Source organism: Aspergillus sydowii, assembly GCF_001890705.1.
Source record: "Aspergillus sydowii CBS 593.65 unplaced genomic scaffold ASPSYscaffold_8, whole genome shotgun sequence".
In the NCBI taxonomy this organism is placed as follows: domain Eukaryota; kingdom Fungi; phylum Ascomycota; class Eurotiomycetes; order Eurotiales; family Aspergillaceae; genus Aspergillus; species Aspergillus sydowii.
Window position 1 is genome coordinate 363,643 of NW_024467866.1, and position 18,067 is coordinate 381,709.

The 18,067-nt window shown below is 50.9% G+C and overlaps 9 protein-coding genes across 9 annotated transcripts; 4 read left to right on the top strand and 5 right to left on the bottom strand.

Moving 5' to 3' along the window:
* Nucleotides 1-25: 25 nt before the first annotated feature.
* On the bottom strand, nucleotides 26-1,879 carry ASPSYDRAFT_205815 (uncharacterized protein). The gene is made up of 4 exons (XM_040843889.1): nucleotides 1,430-1,879; nucleotides 1,253-1,368; nucleotides 541-1,155; nucleotides 26-482 (listed from the first exon to the last, which is right to left on the bottom strand). The coding sequence occupies exons 1-4, from the start codon at nucleotides 1,495-1,497 to the stop codon at nucleotides 85-87; spliced, it is 1,197 nt and encodes a 398-aa protein (XP_040700713.1). The 5' UTR covers nucleotides 1,498-1,879; the 3' UTR covers nucleotides 26-84.
* A 35-nt stretch (nucleotides 1,880-1,914) lies between these two features.
* Nucleotides 1,915-2,665, bottom strand: ASPSYDRAFT_47187 (mitochondrial 37S ribosomal uS14m domain-containing protein). Its single transcript, XM_040847386.1, has 3 exons — nucleotides 2,411-2,665; nucleotides 2,157-2,328; nucleotides 1,915-2,087 (listed from the first exon to the last, which is right to left on the bottom strand). The coding sequence occupies exons 1-3, from the start codon at nucleotides 2,605-2,607 to the stop codon at nucleotides 2,025-2,027; spliced, it is 432 nt and encodes a 143-aa protein (XP_040700714.1). The 5' UTR covers nucleotides 2,608-2,665; the 3' UTR covers nucleotides 1,915-2,024.
* Nucleotides 2,666-3,234: 569 nt separating this feature from the next.
* Nucleotides 3,235-3,703, bottom strand: ASPSYDRAFT_155345 (F1F0 ATP synthase subunit i; the record flags this gene model as incomplete). The annotated part of the gene is made up of 4 exons (XM_040842448.1): nucleotides 3,235-3,290; nucleotides 3,397-3,447; nucleotides 3,566-3,595; nucleotides 3,667-3,703. The coding sequence occupies 4 exons, from the start codon at nucleotides 3,701-3,703 to the stop codon at nucleotides 3,235-3,237; spliced, it is 174 nt and encodes a 57-aa protein (XP_040700715.1).
* A 288-nt stretch (nucleotides 3,704-3,991) lies between these two features.
* On the top strand, nucleotides 3,992-4,564 carry ASPSYDRAFT_155338 (DASH complex subunit SPC19; the record flags this gene model as incomplete). Its single annotated transcript, XM_040842447.1, has 2 exons — nucleotides 3,992-4,123; nucleotides 4,187-4,564. 2 exons carry the CDS (start codon nucleotides 3,992-3,994, stop codon nucleotides 4,562-4,564), a joined length of 510 nt encoding a protein of 169 aa, XP_040700716.1.
* A 511-nt stretch (nucleotides 4,565-5,075) lies between these two features.
* ASPSYDRAFT_59364 (tRNA methyltransferase RSM22) lies at nucleotides 5,076-9,062 on the bottom strand (the record flags this gene model as incomplete). The annotated part of the gene is made up of 6 exons (XM_040849686.1): nucleotides 5,076-7,375; nucleotides 7,911-7,914; nucleotides 8,052-8,297; nucleotides 8,350-8,652; nucleotides 8,715-8,900; nucleotides 8,997-9,062. 6 exons carry the CDS (start codon nucleotides 9,060-9,062, stop codon nucleotides 5,076-5,078), a joined length of 3,105 nt encoding a protein of 1,034 aa, XP_040700717.1.
* A 737-nt stretch (nucleotides 9,063-9,799) lies between these two features.
* On the top strand, nucleotides 9,800-10,720 carry ASPSYDRAFT_59365 (SUR7/PalI family protein; the record flags this gene model as incomplete). The annotated part of the gene is made up of 4 exons (XM_040849687.1): nucleotides 9,800-9,812; nucleotides 9,871-10,165; nucleotides 10,228-10,410; nucleotides 10,468-10,720. 4 exons carry the CDS (start codon nucleotides 9,800-9,802, stop codon nucleotides 10,718-10,720), a joined length of 744 nt encoding a protein of 247 aa, XP_040700718.1.
* A 727-nt stretch (nucleotides 10,721-11,447) lies between these two features.
* On the bottom strand, nucleotides 11,448-13,924 carry ASPSYDRAFT_47193 (ribosome-associated complex protein SSZ1). Its single transcript, XM_040847387.1, has 5 exons — nucleotides 13,737-13,924; nucleotides 13,623-13,659; nucleotides 13,407-13,533; nucleotides 12,572-13,343; nucleotides 11,448-12,518 (listed from the first exon to the last, which is right to left on the bottom strand). Exons 1-5 carry the CDS (start codon nucleotides 13,824-13,826, stop codon nucleotides 11,850-11,852), a joined length of 1,695 nt encoding a protein of 564 aa, XP_040700719.1. The 5' UTR covers nucleotides 13,827-13,924; the 3' UTR covers nucleotides 11,448-11,849.
* A 193-nt stretch (nucleotides 13,925-14,117) lies between these two features.
* On the top strand, nucleotides 14,118-15,152 carry ASPSYDRAFT_47194 (exosome non-catalytic core subunit RRP40). The gene has a single exon (XM_040847388.1). The coding sequence runs from the start codon at nucleotides 14,303-14,305 to the stop codon at nucleotides 15,122-15,124; it is 822 nt and encodes a 273-aa protein (XP_040700720.1). The 5' UTR covers nucleotides 14,118-14,302; the 3' UTR covers nucleotides 15,125-15,152.
* Nucleotides 15,153-15,282: 130 nt separating this feature from the next.
* ASPSYDRAFT_70031 (MYB DNA-binding domain protein) lies at nucleotides 15,283-18,035 on the top strand. Its single transcript, XM_040850492.1, has 2 exons — nucleotides 15,283-15,432; nucleotides 15,522-18,035. The coding sequence occupies exons 1-2, from the start codon at nucleotides 15,369-15,371 to the stop codon at nucleotides 17,879-17,881; spliced, it is 2,424 nt and encodes an 807-aa protein (XP_040700721.1). The 5' UTR covers nucleotides 15,283-15,368; the 3' UTR covers nucleotides 17,882-18,035.
* The last annotated feature ends 32 nt before the right edge of the window (nucleotides 18,036-18,067 follow it).

Consider the following 18,067-nt stretch of genomic DNA (forward strand, 5'->3'; position numbering starts at 1 on the left):
GCACGGACTGGCGTAATAAATACCTCGAGTAAGCAAATTAGAATAACTTCTAAATATCGTCTAGCTCCTGAGTATGATTGCTCGCTAGATTGAGCTCTGTTCCGCTAAGCCCACCTCCTCACTGTCATCATTAACGCCATCATCTAGGCCAACTCTTCTCACCACGAGTTGTGCCTCGCAATAATCAGGGTCATCGTAGGCCTGTTTCAACCAACCAAGCATGTGAGGCCAAGCCTTCGGCATGATGCACTCCACGTTCAGTTCCTCCCCAGACGCATAGCAGTTGCACCCTTGCGTCTTCTCGTCAAAAAGCGGGGTACCCAAAGGCTCGGAAGACAAAAGGTATGCGCGACAGCGAGAGGACACGAATGCAGTGAACGATTCTGGGTCCGGCTCTTCGCCAGCAACAAAGAAGTCAGTATCCTTCTGATGTAGAGGATGGGAGAGGCAGATGGCGGATATATATTGACGCCAGGTGGGCCCTTGGGAGACGTTAGCGCTAATTCAACAGTTGAACCGCATACTGAGAGTGTCACTCACAGTTATTCGCCAAGTACTGGATTGCACCATATCCCCCTTCAGCAAGACCAATGACATCGATTTTGGCGTCACCCCTGACAAGCTGTCCGCGGGCTGCAAAGATGCCTTCAAAAACAGAATTCACATGCTCCAGCGAGTTCTCATGGCCGGGAATCCTGTTCCTATACGTCTCCAGTAAGGGAGGATCAACTGCTGAAACTCGAGGCAGGGCCATTCGAGCGACGTGGGTCATGGCGCGACCTGAGCCGCAGTGCCAGGAGAGTTGACCAGTGTTCGCAAGCACAACGGCGACGCCGCCTTGCTGGGAAAGTGACATTTTGCCCGAGACTCCATTGGTACCATTGTTGTTGCCGTATTCTCCCGGATTGAGAATTGCTTTGACAAAGTTCACAGCTGATCCGGCGTTGATGTTCTCACTACCCACCGTGCGATATGCCCAGATTCCTAGGTCCTGAACAGGCTCACCAAAGACCAATATGATTCGCGAGGCGGTAGATAAGTTTTTGGAGACCAGTATGGGGACGTGCGGCTTTGTTGGTCCAGAGCTGAGAGGCAGACGAAGGGTGACAAGGCCCAAAGCGTGTAGTCTCGGCAGAACAATATCTTGAATGCATTCTAGTTTCCAACCAAAGTCAACAAGCTGCATCCAACTCAACACGATATAGGCCGTTTCATAAAGGCAAAGGTGTTGTGTAATCGAGGGAATACTTACGGTTCATTGCTCCCCGCTGTACCTGATTCCACCGTTCATTTTTGTTGATTTTGAACTGAAACTCCTGTGACGGATCGGAGATTTTCCTGATCTGGTCTTGTTCGTTGACGAAGTAGCTATTTTTGAGGTTCTAGTCAGTTCCCTAGCTTAAAAAGAAAATGGTTGACTTGAACTCACCCCAACTTACCCAGCTCAGCTGGAAACACTGGGTCTGCAGGGAGGTCTTCTCGGCGAAAGACGAACATGTTTGGGTTAATGCGGAAATAGGCAGGTCGACAAAGGTAGAAGTAAAATCTAATAGCTGGGAAAGGTACGGAAGTGGTCGAGAAAGTACTTCGAGTGCAGATGAGAAAACGGAGTCTTTGAAAGATTTGGAAGATCGAGTCCTGAGAGAAAACAGAGAAAGGTCAAGAAAAGCTGAGATCAAGCCTGCGGGTGTTGTTTGCTTCAACAATGAATCCAACCGATTAATTTATCCGTTTGCACGCTCCCGTTGGCATCTGCAGTGAAGCAAGGTTCTGATGAACTGGAAGCTGGATCCATCAAAGTAGAGAACCATTGCTTCATGAACCCAGAAATTCACTTTCGTATAATTCTGCGCAGGAGATAGTAAATAAGAAAATCGGCAGTAAGTGAAATATAAAGTAGTAATGATTTGTATAGACCCGTCTAACTTATCGTACAATCGTCCTCAGATATGATTTTAGAACAAACGCCATTCTGCAAGCCACCAAACAAACTTGCCAGACCTATTTCAACCCAGTAACCCAAATTACCAACTAGCCTTCTTGACTCCTGGTAATTCACCCGCGAGAGCCTGTGTACGGAATTGGTACTAGAGGAAAAACAATGTTAGCCGTACGAAGTGGCCCAAATGGCATGAATTCCGGCGCAGTGTCCTTACTCTTCCAATTCTGAAGTCCCGAATAATACTCCTGGCTGTACCTCCTGCTACACATCGGTTCTTGATCTGGGTCGAGCGGGTGTAGGCGTGCATTTGGGAGAGCTGCAATTGAGCCTGGGCACGGACACGCTGAGGAAGGCTTGTGTTGCGGATGATGTAGCGGAGAGCTTGACTATAACCAAGTAAAGAAATTAGCAGCTTTCTTTCGTGACACTGAGCGCTACCGCAAAGTGAGGATGATTGCGGGTTCGTACCGGTCCGGCTCATACTGCTCGAAAACTTTGCGCTTGGTGTGGTCGCGGATAACGCGGGGGTTGATAAAGCCCGCGATATCTAGCTTCTTCGCTCTGAATTGCGACATTGTGCGTGGCGTGGGAGTGGTCGAAATGTCGAGACTGTCCAGCTTTTGAAGTTGGCTCGATATCGCATTTCCGCCGGAGCAAAGGGTCATGTGATGTGGAATCCTAATAAGGACTAGCGCGGTTTCCCGACCTCATACCAAGGGAAAAGGTTTTCCAATCAACAGGCCTTAGGAGGTATAAGATCGTATGGATTGTAATTAATAGTGGTCGAAAAGTATAGTTTGGTCAGAATATGGGAGAGGCCTTGTATATCCGGAGTTCCTGCGAAGAAGGTGGAGGGTGGATATGGGTTGAGCCTCGAATGGCAAGCCCGCTTGAGACTAGCGAGTATATTCATCGCAGTACCTACAATACAAGATCTGGAATAAACTTCACGGTCACTTCGAACGTGATTAAAGATACGGATATACGGACACTTCATCAAAGAAGGCGGCCCGTAGGTCACTCCCTTCCAATGCTACGAACTTCCGAGAAATCCCGCGACTAATATAACGTGTTTCGTCGGACATAGATATTATAAGCAGCAAACCTGCAGTTTTGGCAAGAAATATTGGACGGAATAGTGGTACAACTTGTCAATTCGTCAAAAGTGTATATGACGAGTAGCGTCTATATGTCTGTACAGGGAATTGCTCGCAAAATCACGTCAATGGCGACACATCAAATCCGACACGCCGTTCATTCCATTGCTTCCAGATTCATCGTCGTCCAATCCTCTAGTGCTTAGGAGCCTGACGGTTGGGGTTGCGGGGGTCGTTCTTGAACTCGGCAGCTGGGAAAACGAGCGGGTTAGCAACATTGTTATCTGGATGAGGTTGCAATCGTCGCAGTCGTGACATCGGTGACCAAAAAACGAGATTATAACGCGGGTGACTCACTGTTGGACATGGCGTTCTGCGCAGAGTTGATGCCGTAGAGGATGACCAGACCTAACCGCGGAGTCAGTACCAATGTCGACATCCCTTAATCCACATGTTCCACATCCGATATAAGTTGCTTCTCGGGGGCATTCTGTATCGGTTTATCCAACGCGGTTATAACACATACCGGCAGCGAAGAAGGGGCCGAGGGGACCGGCTGTACGATACTCAGTCAGTTTCATGCCGTCTAGCCGAGGGCCGGCTCACCAGAACGGAGCGGCAACTTACCGATGGGGGCAGGGAACTTCTTGGGAAGGATAGACATTGTAGCAATTCGTACAGACAGATGCGAAGTGCTGTTGTGAGAAGGAGGTGTGGTTGATGTATCGGGAAAGGGTGCAACAAGCAGGAGCGGCAGCAACGAGGTTTGTCCGGAAGCCCGAGGAGCCACACGCTAGCCGCTTCTGGCAGGTGTCGGGCTGCCGCTTTAAGCCACCCGATAACCATCCCCTCATCAATGTAAACAATCATAGATTGCCGACACAGCATTCTCCATCACTACTTGCCTTGGATTTTTACGTCGTCTCTTCTCGTTCAACGGTCTTCTAACAATATGGCTGTCTCACTTGCATCTTCCGTCGCCTCCCTCCAGTCCTCTCTTCAACTAGTCGATTCCTCAATCTCAATCCTCGACTCTGGCATCAGCGACTTTCCCCGAATGACAAAAGTCCTGCAAACAACACGGGTAAGCCTACTTGTTCGCTCGAAGGCCAAATAGTATCCCCACTCACTAACTCTGGACAACCAGCACTTTGAACTTCTCCCGGAACCCACAATCCGCGACGCCCAACAAGCCCTCCTAGACGAAATAACCCCAAGCATCGCACATCTCCTCTCCCTCGCAACAAACCACGTCGAGAAACTTTCCCGTCGCGAGGAAGGTCTGCGTGCAAAATGCGAGTTGCAAGAGGGGCGAATGAACTCGAGTGAGAGCCGACAGAGTGCATCACGTCCAAACAAAAACGCGGCTCGAGGCAGTGCGGGACAGGGCGGCTCTGCAGCCAAAGCGCTGGAGTTGAGGCGATTGGTTCAGAAGAAAGAGCGCCTTAAGTATGCGGTCGAGCGTCTGGAGTTGCAGAGTACGCAGAGAGAACGCCAGTTGAGGAAGAGTATGGCCTTCCAATGATTATGTCCTGATTGGTTTCGAATCAAGCAAGCGAGCAAATGTATCCTCTGACGCTCCTCTGCCTGTCGACCGCTTGGATGCCTTGTTTTCCCCCAAATGCTTTACGGCTATGTTCTGTTGTGGAATACCCAGCCAACCCCTAATCCGCCGCGCCGCTACCGAGTAGCAACCCAGCTAGGTGTTGGAGGTTATTGATATACCCCAGCTCCCTTGAGGGGAACTGGTTTTCCTGGCCATCGCTACTCGTAGTTAGCGATGCCACTTACCCTCGCCTCCACCTGAAAATGGGAGCCAGGATAGCAACATTTTCTCTTACAGGAGGATGAATAGATCGGAAAGCATTTCAAAGTGGTATTGAGAGAAGAGCCGAATTAAATAGGTATAATGATAGTTATGTCACAGTGGCTTTTGCGCCTATTGTACAGTATGATACAAACCCATCCTTTTCAAGTCCGTATAAGCCAATGACGCCTCCAAAATGCAAAGTTTCCAAGAAATCTTCGAAATATCATTAAAGGTTTTCCCGGGCGAATTTTCTTGAAGCATGCCTAAGCTTCTTATTATCCGCCTGCTTCTTCCAACTAGGAACCTTCTTCTCACCCTTTTTCCGAGTAGGGATTGACAAATCACGAGGCGACGCCTGCTCACCAAAGTCAACCTCGAATTCACCTTCGTCGTCCTCTTCGCCTCGTTCCCTCTTTTCAGCGGCACGTCTTTCCAACCGTTCCTTCTTTCCTTCGCCCTTCTTGTCGCCGAGTCTCAGGTTCCTCGGGATGCGTGTTTTCGCTCCAAGGGCCCACAGGTCACCCCAGTACGCTTTCCGGGCATCCTTGTAAGCCTGACGGCTGAACGACCGGGGAACGGTCCAGCGTTCGATTTTCCCGGCTGGTGTGCAGAGGTCAAAGATTACGTGGCCGCGGCGCTTCATGGGTGTATATACCACGCGGGGCAGCGAAAGAGGGTGGAATTTCTGGTCTGGTTCGGAGGGTGCCTCAACTTCGGCAGATTCCGTTTCCTCAGCTACCTCGTACAGGTGCTCGTAGCCTTCGAATGCTGCGTCTGTGGCTTCGGGCCCTTGCTTGATGCCCTCGGTCTGGCGTAGGTCGACCCCACGTTGAACAGCGAGGTAACTGAATTTCAGGTCCTCGTGGTTATGATCCCTTGCGCCGATGATGCGTTGGTGGAAGGCTGGGCGGATGTATCTTTGTGAGAAATGGCAGAAGTCTTTCCGGCCCTTGGCTTGGCCGTCTGTTTGGTACATGGGGCATCTCTCATGGTTGGTGCAAGGCGCGATGATCATGCCTGGTTCTTTTTGGACCGTTGCACCGTCCCTGGGTGATTCGGTGAGGCCGTTGTATTCTGTTGAGCCAGGGCTCGAAATGTAGCGTTTCAGCAACATCTCGCGAGCGCCACCGATTGCTTCGAAGCCTCGCTGATGTCCCTTTTCCATGAGGATTAGGACTCCGCCGTTCGGGTTCAAGAGTCGCCATAGGTTTTCAACGTATTCTTTCCTTTCGTGTTCTTCGTCGATGCCCAGCAGGGTATGGGGGGCAATAATAACATCAAATTGCTTTCGTTTTGGGACACGTTGGTCATAGATAGTAGGCCCCTCTCGGGTGTGGATATAGTCAGGAAGTCGAGGGAGGAAGGTCGTGTTTTCCAGCATCACACTCGCGCGAAGACGCAGTGGGTCGGACCCCGTGAGGACAGTTGATCTTCCCAAAGGGTAAGGCGCTCCTTTGTGATGATCTGGGACCATGAGTTCGTACTCGGCACGGAGGACGTCTCTCCACGCTAAGACACCGGCACCACCAGCACCGGCATCAAGAACATTGGGTCCACCCTCCTGCGAAATTAACGAGCGTAACCACTCCGACCCCAAGCGCTTCCGAACTTCAGTCAATACACTCAGGGTTGAGGCATACATTGCCGGGTATAAAACTGCAATATACGCATTGGCCTCCATCTCTGACATGAAACGCTGAGATGAACTAAGGCCGATCGGTTTCTGAGGCTCTTGAGCTTGTGCAGGAGCAGTCCTGGCCGATTGAGGAAGAAACTTCCCACCAAATGCGTTAGTAGCTGCCTCTGAGATATGCTTATTGGAAGCGTCTGAGAGGATGGCGCCAATGGGCCCAGTCAACGTATCTTTAGGCGGGAATATGGTGTTCGGGTCGGTGGAAAACTTCGACTTCATTGTCAAAGGATGCAGGCGCGGTGAGGTCTCCTCGTAACCTTCTTCTTCGCCCTCGATAGCCGAATCAAGCAGTACTTCGCCCCCAAGTTGCTCGGCCACTTCTCGAGTTCGGCGCATAGCAGCGGTTTCCTTCACCGGAGGGCCCTTCTCCATATCATAAACGACCGGTGCATCCTCCTGTGTTTCAGTTGCCTCATATGTAACTTCCTCCCATCCTCCGATCCCGTCTGCGCGGAAAAGCTGGTCGGACTCCGGTTCCTCCTCCAGTTCGGCTGCATCTTCCGGAACAATAATAGGTTCGCCGTACAATCTAGTAAATACTGCCGTTTCCTGCTCGCTAAGGTGTCCTTCAGGTAGTTTATGGCCGAAAAGTTGCCTGGCTCGTTGAACCCGTATTTCCACAGTCTGCTCGTCCACGTCTTCGTTCGTTTCGTCTAACGCATCGTCAAGTTTGCCATCGTCGGAAGCCGTGGCTTCACCGTATGCGTCCGTGAGGTCAAGCTCGTCAAGCAACTCCAGGATCTCGGCTTCCGTTGTAGTGATTTTATCAATTAAAGGATAGATCGGGTGCTGCTCTAACTCCTGGTCCGCGGCAGGGTCAGATTCTTCTTTCGCTGGTTGTGAGGCATGTCGTCTGCCAACCACCAGTTGTCCCGATTCGTATCCCGTAGGTTTTCGCCCTGAGCGACGTATCGACAAGAGAGAATCGACTCGATTCGGACCGGCACTCGTGCTGTTTAATCGAATATCCGTGAGCGTCGGTGCTCTGTACCGGCTTAGTTGCGAACCGGCGCGTCGAAGGCTGTAGGGAGTAGAACCGCCGATGTTGTAGGGCTTTGAGCTAGCGGCCCGTAAAGCAGGAGATCGCGACAACATTCTCAGCCTTTCCACTGCCCTGAAAAGGAGAGCAAGATGCTGGACGAGATAAGAAATTTATCTGGCCGCCACAAGAGCTCCGCGGCAGAAAATCCACGCCAAGCCATCATTGCGATGAAACTTGCAATTTCTTATTGGTTGTTCAACTTATGCGCATTACATAAGTATTGGTATGAACATTCATAATATACTATGTACACCGTAGAGTATGAGGCCATTCCAATGCTCACTGCTTCAATTATTCGCGATACGGGAATTATAGAGCAAAGTTACAATCCTAATTCAGGACTCACTATCTTCATCGTTACCCATGAGGACTTTAAGCGCAGTCTTGCACTTGACTACTTCGTGATGGAGTGCCGTCAATTTGGCCATCACCGACATCAGACTGGGGTCCTGGCTCTCTACGCGCACCTTCTCCCTCACTTTAACCTCGTCTCCCTTCCAGTAAAACACATCACCAGCTTCGTCATGGGTGGCCTGACGAGAGCCGAATAATCGGTCCCGTATAGAAAATCCAGTCAAGGAGATATCTGTCGCAAAGGCCGTTGGAGTGTGTGTTTGTGTTGTAGATTCAAGGGTCCTCAGACAGAGCACGAAGGCAGAATCCGCAACTGATAAATGAAATGAGAGATGAGGGGGTAAAGGCGGATCGAACATCTATTACTACCATCAGCTATCGCAAGCAAGGGGTGTTCACTGCGTGCCTTACATTGTCCGGCGCACTCGTCTCCCACCATTTGCCGCGAACGATATCACTCTCGCCCTTCAGCATTTGCCGGCCCTCCGCAATGGTCTCGCCAAGAAGATGGATCTGGCTGTAGATGAAGCGCGCATCAAGTGGATCGCCAGTCCAGGTGCTCACATCGACGATGTCTAGGCACTGTCTGACGGAATCTCTAACCGAGACTAATTGGCTGAGCGTCAACTCCGGCGCGTTCGAAGAGTTTGATAGGCATAGCCGGGTTGTAGGTGCACCTCGAGAGCTTAGAGAGCTCAAGCGCAGTTGGATGTCCTATCGCATAAGGCGGTTAGAAAATAGCCAAGTTCAATCCGAAGTCGTTGGTCAACACATACCCCCTTTACGACCTTTGTCCCAACTCGTGTGACGAAGCCTTTTACACTCTCTGACCGCAACGATGATAGGACTAATGTAGAACCGGGCTCCTTTGGAGCCAGCAACGCAGCGCATTCATGGAGGCCTTCCCTCAGGGAAGCCAGGGACTCCTGTAAGGAGCGTAGCAGCCATTCTAGCTCTTTCTCCTACAACATACCTTCGCCTTAGTACTGCACTCATTGGGAATAAGAAATAGAAACAAGATACGACACAACCGCAGGGCGGTAGAGTGCAAAACGTACCAGAGCAGAGTCGGCTTCCTGTTCCAGGCGATCCTGGGGAATCGGTGGGTAAACCCAAGTCGCCATCCTTGTCGGTCCACGGAAGGGTCCCGCGCGAACTATTTCCACCTGCGCTTCCCCAGAACCGGTAAAAGGGCTTTGGAATGGTAGCGAGTTCTCCCAAGCCGAGCAGCCCTGCTCAAGCCTCAGAGCGCGCAGGTGGGCGGGCCAGTGACGAAGATCGGCGGTGAATCAGTCAGGCAGAAAGAAACCTTCGAACAAGCCAACAGGGTTACCTGAGGTCCACGCCTGATGGAGCATGAAAAGTGTCGCGGGTGGTGCAACGTCAGTAACTGGGCTCGCGGATCGAGTTGGCCAAAACCCAACGTCATGGACATCGACTGGTGGCGGCCCGATCAGGCATAGCGGGGCACGCTAGCCCCGGTTCGGCTAGCATTAAGGTGCAAGAATGACGTTGAGATCATCACTCAGTCTTTGGCTTCATCCTCAAGCTCCAGAGAGTTGCAGAGCCCAGCGCTGTGCCGGCAATGATGCATCATTCTCGTCCATTAGATCATCCATCCACGGCAGGCCCCAACTTTGCGGCCGGAATCTCCGGATCCTTTAATAGGATACCCTCCAGCCGTGTCGTTCGACATTCCATTCCTTCCAGCCTTCTCTAATCTTTCCCGCCCCCGACCCTGCATACTTGCCGCAGCTATACTTCCCTTTGAGGTCGTGATAGTCGATATTTTATCTACCCCTCCATCGTCGCATCGATTTTTCTCAATCGTTTCGAATCCGAGATAGACAACACGCACATAATGCCTCTTTCCAGTAATTTCTCCCCGCGCTTTTTCGGTTTCTCCGTCTCTAACCACGTTTTGCTATACAGGAGCTGGCCTGGGCTTTTTGGGCCTTTTCTTTACTGCCGGAGCCCTCTTGCTCATGTGGCTCACTTTCCTCGGCGGCGTCAGAAACAGTAACCCGGTCAACCAGATCTACTTCCTTCAAGTAGACTCGAGCAGCATCCCTGGTGCACCTGCTCTCTCACGATGGACCTGGTGGAATCTGTGTCCTGTGACAAATGGCAATAGTGTTTGCGGCAGCAACACTCCCGATTTCCCATTCGACCCTCCCAGTGATCGGAATTTCGGTACTGAGCAGAACATCCCGGCCGCCTTTATCGGGTAAGGAGAAATATCCTACCCTATAGTATTTCTGCGCCGCATGCTTACAATTGACTCTACAGAACCAACCACTACTTCCTGACTTCGCGGTTCTCTTGGCCTTTTATGATTATCGCTCTATTCTTCGGTGTCATCTCCTTCTTCACCGGACTAGCTGCTATGTGCACACGCGTCGGAAGCTATATTTCGGCCGTCATGGGATGGATCGCTTTCATCTTCCAGGTGATAACCACCTGTCTCATTACGTATGTGAAAACTGCGACTATATAACACTAAGTAATAGAAACTAATCTCCACGACAGTGCCGTCTATGTCCAGGGCCGCAACAAGTTCAACGCCAACGGCCAAAACGCACGCCTTGGTGTCAAGGCTTTCGCTTTCATGTGGACCGCGGTTGCCCTCTGGTTCCTCGCTTGCCTCACTTACTGCCTTGGTGGCTCTGTTAAGGGAGGAGGACGGGAACGCGGATACAGCGGTCGTAAGCAGCGCCGTCGCGGTTTCTTTACCTCGGCACGACAACCCAGCGGGGAGGCCAACAAGGAGGTTGCTCCATAAACTCGCCATTCCGGTCATTATCGGCTGTCTAACTGCTCTCGGCAACGCATGTTATACACGAGGAAATATGCTATGATACGAAGAAGCCGAATACAAAAGAAGCAACAACTCGATCGGTGATAATAAAACTCATTTTCAGGCCTGGTTCTCTATGTCTGATATTGAGACCAATCCGGTCAACCAATATATTCCAATCCATCTCGCAATGACCTCGCCTAGTCGACTACGACACTGTACACTCGCTCCGGCCATGCTTTGGAGAGCTTTCGCTCAAGTACCCTCTAGAATCCGGTTTTCCTTGAGCCGCGAATTCCTTGACTTGTGATTCATGTTGGATGTTCATGTTTAATCTGACCCTCGACCTATCTTGACGACATGCACGTCTTACGATTTTTATTACCCACTGTTATTCCTAATGTTTGGTATCAGAATATCTGTAATATAATGTTTTCAATAATAATTCCTTGACTATGAATAAACAAGTGAAATTTAAACACGTACCATTCTAGCACTTACCGCGAAAGTTCATACAATGCATATATATATTTAACCGCCTGCTTTAGAAATGCTGCCCACTGTCAATTCCAAAGCAAGCAATCACTGAAATCGATGATAAATAATTTAAAGATTTGAACATTAGAAGGAAGGAAAAAAAATATAAATAAAAATAAAAAATAAAATAATAGCTCGATAAATCTTATGTCAAATCCTCAGACGTTAATATTCAGTTCCGATGGCCACGACGGTATATTTGGGACCTATGTCTTGGCATGCTCTGCCTTATAGGAACTTTTGCAGAGGATGTTGATATAGATCGGTATACGGTATTGTTCTATGATGCATAGATTAAAAAGAGAACGCAAGTCCGAATCTATCGAGTGTTCTATTTTAGGCAAAGATACTCTATATACTTTTGCAGAGTCTTCATTGATACATCAATTCATCGTCAAGCAGTCATTTGCAGGAAAACAGTAAGGCAAAAATTTCCTCCCTGATGACAGTTTCGTATATCCCAGAAGACCTCACAGCAGTACGACCAAGTAAGCTCTGTGAAAAAGAAACAAGGAGATAAACAAAACTAGGAAAGGATCATTAAGATTTTACGTTAGTGTTGAGGAGACCGACAGTTTCATGGCGACTCAACGGCACCGCGGACGGCGTTCTGGCCGCCGACTTCCCGCGCGGTGATCTGCAGACCGAGGTCGGCGTTGATGTGAATCATGAGCTCGACCTTGCCGTTGGCCTTGACGCCCTTGACGGCGAGTTCGGCGATGGGCTTCTCGGTCTTCCAGATGACCTCGCGGATCTCATCCTCCTCGTCCTCATCGGAGTCGAAGTCGGAGTCGTCCTCGTCATCATCGGCCTTGGGCTTCTCCTCCTTGGGCTTGGGCTCGGGCTTGGTGACCTTGATTTCGCGGACACCCTCGACGACGCGAACGAGCACGTCACCGCCGTCCTTGGGAACATTGTATTGGGCAACGCGGCGGGCGGGGAGGGCGGTCTCGGTGTTGAGGAGGGGCAGGAACTCAACGGCATCACCAGAGGTGAACTCAACACCAATGGCGTTGTTGAGGTGGGGAGTGGCGGTAACCATCGGGTGCATGGACTGCTCGATGTCTTCCGTCTCGAACTCCTGGATGAGCGAGGCCTGGATAGCAGCACCCCTGGCGGCCAGCTCAGAGGGGTTGATGGCAGTGGTCTCGAGAGCGGGGGCGAGGATCTTGGTCTTTTCAGGGAAGATGCTGCGAGCGAGATGAGCAATCTTGGGGGTGTGAGAAACACCACCAGAGAAGACGACCTATCAAACATGGTTAGAAAACAACTCGTGTGCACAAGAGAAGAATCACGAACCTCATCAATGTCCAAAACATCCAATCCAGCCTTCTGGATAACTTGCTCGATCAAACCGGTGAACTGAGAGAACACCTTTCCGGAAAGGAGCTCGTAACGAGTACGGTTGATAGTAGAACCGTAATCGACACCGTCAGCAAGAGACTCAATGCTCAGTGTAGCATTGGTACCCAAACTCAGAGCCCTTCTTGTGGCTTCACCCTCAAGCTTCAACTTGGCGAGCCCACGAGCGTTTTCGCGAGGATCGGTCTTGTGCTTCTTCATGAACTCCTTGGCAAAGTGATCGATGATAATCTTGTCTAGGGTAGAGCCACCCAACTCGTAGTCGTGAGCAGTGGCGAGGGTGGTGTACATTCCACCGCGGGAAGCAATAACAGCAGCGTCGGATCGGGTACCACCGAAATCGGCGACAACGATCAGCTTATCGGCGACAACAGCCTCGGGTCTGGCATCGTAGGCAAGAGCAGCAGCAACGGGTTCGTGGATGAGCTGCAGGACTTCAAGACCAGCAGCCTTAGCGGCAGCGGTCAAGGCCTCGCGCTGGGCATCATTGAAGTCGGTAGGAACGGTGACGACGGCGGAGTTGACCTCCTTTCCAAGGTACTCAGTGGCAGACTGCTTCAGGCGGCGAAGGTGACGGGTAGCAATCTCGGAGACAGTGATAGTGTTGGCGGTCTCGCTCTCGGTGTCGCGGATGGAGAACGCAACGGTCGAGTCGGACTGAATTGGGTGCGCGGAGTTGTGGCATGGGGTGGGGTCTATTGACTTAAAGCTGCAACGGGTTGTTAGCAAGCGTATTCGCTTTCCCATATACTCTTCAAGTGGCGTGACTTACTTCTTGCCGAGGTAATCTCTGAAGTATGCAACAGTGTTTGACGCATTGCGGATGAGCTGAGCCTTCGCCTGAGAGCCATGGTACTGCTCTCCACCAATGTACGAGAGGACGGTAGGGATTTGACGATCTGGAAAAAATGTGAGTTTTGGTCGTCCGGATACTGTGCGGCGCAAAAAGAGTGGCATAAGATAACGGAAAAAAAAAAGTTGAACTGACCTCCTTCTTCGTTGGCAATAACCTCAGCCTTGCCTTCCTATATATCGAAGCAGATTAGCATATTTTGCTTCCCAATGCAGCTGCGGAGGGCGCCAGAATAGCGGGACTGCGTACAGGGTTGATACGGGCAATCGAGCTGGAAGAATTGCCGAAAGAGATACCAATGGCGAAACGCTCACCGGTGCCGTTGACTGCGTCGCTCATCGTGAATTAGAAAGGAAATGGAGAGGTGTGGGAGTGTTATGGAGGATGGAGGGAGGAGGAGGAGTGGAGGGGAAGACTGGCGATTCAGTAGATTCAGTCGATCCAATCCTTTGGGCGGAAAAAAAGTTTTTGGTTTGGCGGATGGCGAGTCTGTGTGGCTGGTGCTATCGATAGGACCTGTGGCGGTGCTATCGCCCTTGAAACAGTACTCTGTACATTTTTACGACCACACTACTCCAGAGCGAGGTTTCTGCTAGGAATACGGGAATACTAACAGCAAGGGGTAGGTTACAGAGAAATATTTTCCTTTCAACTTTCTTGATTCTATCGGCCCTTTGAGCGAGTAAACTATGGATATAGCCAGCATCAATCACGTGATAAGCTATCGATAAGCAGCATCACTTTTTCAACTTGACTGAGATCCGCCGCAATACTCCAAATCAAACCATTGTCTGCCTCTGACTGCACAGATCATAATGTCGTCGCCATTAATACTCCTCCCGGGCGATGATGTGCCATCAGATTATCTACCCAACAGTTCAGCGCCATTACGACTAGGCCCAGGCCTGCGTCTGCTCTCACAACCTCCTTCGTCCACACCTTCAAGTCACGTTTTGACTGCGACACAAGCCGGGATACTCTCTACAGATAACAAGCGAAATGCTGTCTCGATCCTCTCTTCGTCGAACCGCCGCTATGTTCCCCTCGCGAACGACCTGGTGATTGCACAGGTTCACCACTCAAGCGTCGATTATTTTCACTGCATGATTACACCACAGTCCGCGCATGCGCTGCTAGGACAGCTATCCTTCGAAGGTGCGACGAAGAAAACACGGCCAATGTTGAGAGGGGGTGACCTTGTTTACGCGCGTGTATTGTCGACGGGACTGGGACCTGGGGCAGAAGTGGAACTCACATGCGTCAACCCAGCGACTGGGAAAGCTGAACCGGGTGGGCTGGGCCCGCTGACAGGCGGAATGGTGTTTGATATTTCCACTGGGATGGCTGCTAGGTTGATTAAAGCGAGCTCGTCGTCATCGGACAGTGAGGACGGAGTCGCAGGCTTGGTCGTGTTAGACGAGCTAGGCAAGAAGCTCGAGAAAGCCGGGGGTTTCGAAATAGCTGTTGGGAGGAATGGAAAGGTCTGGGTGGACTGCTCAAATAGTGAAGATGATGCTGTGAGAGCGACCGTAGCGATCGGACGGTGTCTCACCACGATCGATGAACATAACCTCAACCCCACCGACCAGAGGAAATTGGTGACAAGGACATTACGGGAAATGAAAATAGAGTCATGATAATCAATATCAAAATTATTGTTCACCATTACTTTTGCTTTAAAGAATTGCGCTTCGTTTTAAGTTCTGACTGTAGCAATGTACCTGACTCTATGTACCTCGCGGCGGAGACTCCGCGGCCGCCCAGCCTTCTTTTCCCTCCGCAACATTTTTTCATTCCCTTGTCCAGCGGCTGTTTTGTGTTATCCCCCACGACACCTTCACCATTGCGCACGATTGATTACGGGATTATATCATCTACACAATGGGCCAAGGGTCATCGCAGCCTGCTCATCTCCAAGACCCCGATCTTGCAGACCCGGAGTCCGGTAAGTCGCCCCTATCTAATTGCCTGGACGAGCTCTCCACTCCAGCTCCGGCTGCCCAGCAATTGACATTGACGCGCATCGCATACTAGGCCATGATACAGATATGAATAGCACGAAATCCGACGCAAGCCCTCCCCCGCCCGTAAGCAAGCCCAACCACGAATCGCATCCGCCAAATGGTTCTTTGCCAAAGCGCAAACGCAAGCCGTCTCAGAGCGTCGCAAGCCCCGTCGCAGCCACGACCCCAGAAGATCGTCCCAGCGCACTGAAGCGGAAACGTGTCGTTGATAATCTAGAGAAGGAGAAGACACCGACGCCCAACGGCCAGCATGATACGGGGGTTTCGAGTTCGCAGAGGAACCCTGTCAACCGGGGCTCAGCCGGTCCGGGTCCTAGGTCGTTTTCCAAGGAGATTAGTGCGAAACGGGTGAACAGGGCTCTGTCGGCAGCTGCAAATGGTGGCTCGCCCGCGCCAAGCACCGTCTCAGAAGGCCTGAACAAGGGAAGACTCCATCGATCCAATGGCGAAGCCGGCAAGAATGGGGTTACCGGCGCGTTTCAACCCGAGGAGGTAGAAGCCATTGAGGAGTTCAAGGTGCGGTTTTGCAATTCGTTTGGCCTCTCGACGACAACGTTCGACCTTATCGTGCAACATGGCAAGGGCCCGTTTCCTGGCCCACCGGGCGTCACCAAGTACACGTTCTGGCAGGAAGTACACAGTATTCTGCCAAATCGGGACAAGCGATCTGTGCGCCGGTTTATGAAGCGCCATTTCCAAGCCTCTAATCAGAAGCCACACGAATGGACGGAGGAACAGGAAGATGAACTTGTGGTGCTTTATCACCAGCACGGACCTAAATGGGCCTACATCTCCGAACTTTTGGGCAGGAGTAGTGACGATGTCGTGCAGAGATGGAAGAACCGCCTTGAGCATCGGTCTACGATGAATGTTGGACCGTGGTCGGAAGGCGAATTAAGCCTATTGAAAAAAGTCCTGCGCGATGCCTGGTCCAAGATGCAGGAACAGGGGTACAATGTAGGGGATAGTATTTACGAAATGGATGAGTCATTGATTTCATGGGGCCAAGTGAGTGTCGGCATGAAGCACACTCGATCAAGACAGCAGTGTGCAGACAAGTGGCGCAGGGTAAAGGGTAGTAGGACGACGCAAGGATCCCGGGCAAATTCTCGAGCGAATTCTCAATCAGTATCCCGAAGTGCAACTCCGTCGCAAGCGAATCGAGAGGGTCACAGGGGGCGAAAGAGCGCCACCTATGTGGTTTCCGACGACGACGACTCCGATGCAGGGGATAATGCTGATAACGAGAAGAATGCTGCCGAGAATTCAACACGGGAGACACCGGCCAGCAAGACATCAAATAAACCGAAGAAGCTCGAGTCCAAACAGGAAGAATTGGAATCTAGCTCTGAATCAGACTCCGAGTCTGAATCCGAGGCTACGAAATCTGAAGTTACATTAAACAAAAAACCTAGCAGCTCGGGGGAGAAGGACAGTGTGCCAGAAAGCAAACAACCGTCTTCGACATCGTCGTCCGAAGCATCTGATTCGAGTTCGGATTCAGACTCAGACTCGGACTCGGACTCGGACTCAGACTCGGATTCTGAGTCGACTGGAAACAACAAGACCAAATCAACCCCACAAAAGCATGAGGGACCAGAAGTGACGGGTCATTCGAAGCGAGAAGCCAGCTCTGATGAAACCGATGACTCGTCTTCAGAAGACGGCGAAAGCGAAAGCGAGAATGAAAGCCCCGACGAAATCCCAGCTACTCCTTCCCCAGAACCAACTAAAGAAGAAACATCGAAAGGAGCTAAGCGGAGGCGTTCGAACAGTGCCACAATGGAAGTTGCAGAAGCAGGCGACAAGCGCGTGAAAGTGAAAAGGGAGCGCAGCCCTACACCGTCTGCGGTTGTGGCCCCCGAGCACGGGCACGAACACGAGAGCGAAAGCAGGAAGCAAGATGCAAAACTGCTGAAACGAGAGGACACTGACGAGACTGAGACAAGCTCTGAGAGCGAGAGTGATAGTAAAGAGCAAGACGCGAAGAAAAGAGAGGGCAGCAGCGAGTCCGAAACAAGCTCCGACTCTGACGCTGAAAGTGACTCCTCAGAGCCCAGCACAAATGACGAGGCCGAGAGTAAAAATACAACTACTCAACGAACCCCTCAGCCAGAGGGTACCGAAATGAAGACCAGCTCGCTATCTGATTATGAAGTCTCGTCGGACTCGGATGCGGACTCTACTAGTCCAAGTGACTCAGAAGATGAAGCCAATAAAGAGGGTTCCAAGGTCACTGGGGAAGCAGAGCCAGCCACCGCAGCTCCTGCTATCAAAAAAGAAATTGACAGCGATTCGAGCAGCGACGAAACGTCCAGTTCTGATACCAGCTCTGAGCCTGATTCTGATTCTGACTCGGACTCGGGGTAAATTGGTCCATTGATAACGATTCGATATGTTTAAGATACCATTGTGTTGAACTGTATATTCTCATATTTTCGGGCGAGAGAATTTATTTCCCACGTGTATATACGTCTGAATAAAGAGCATGTAGAACAGGTCGTGTAAGCCAAATTCTTTTACCAAGTTCTTTAAAATTTATAAGTAAAGAAAACC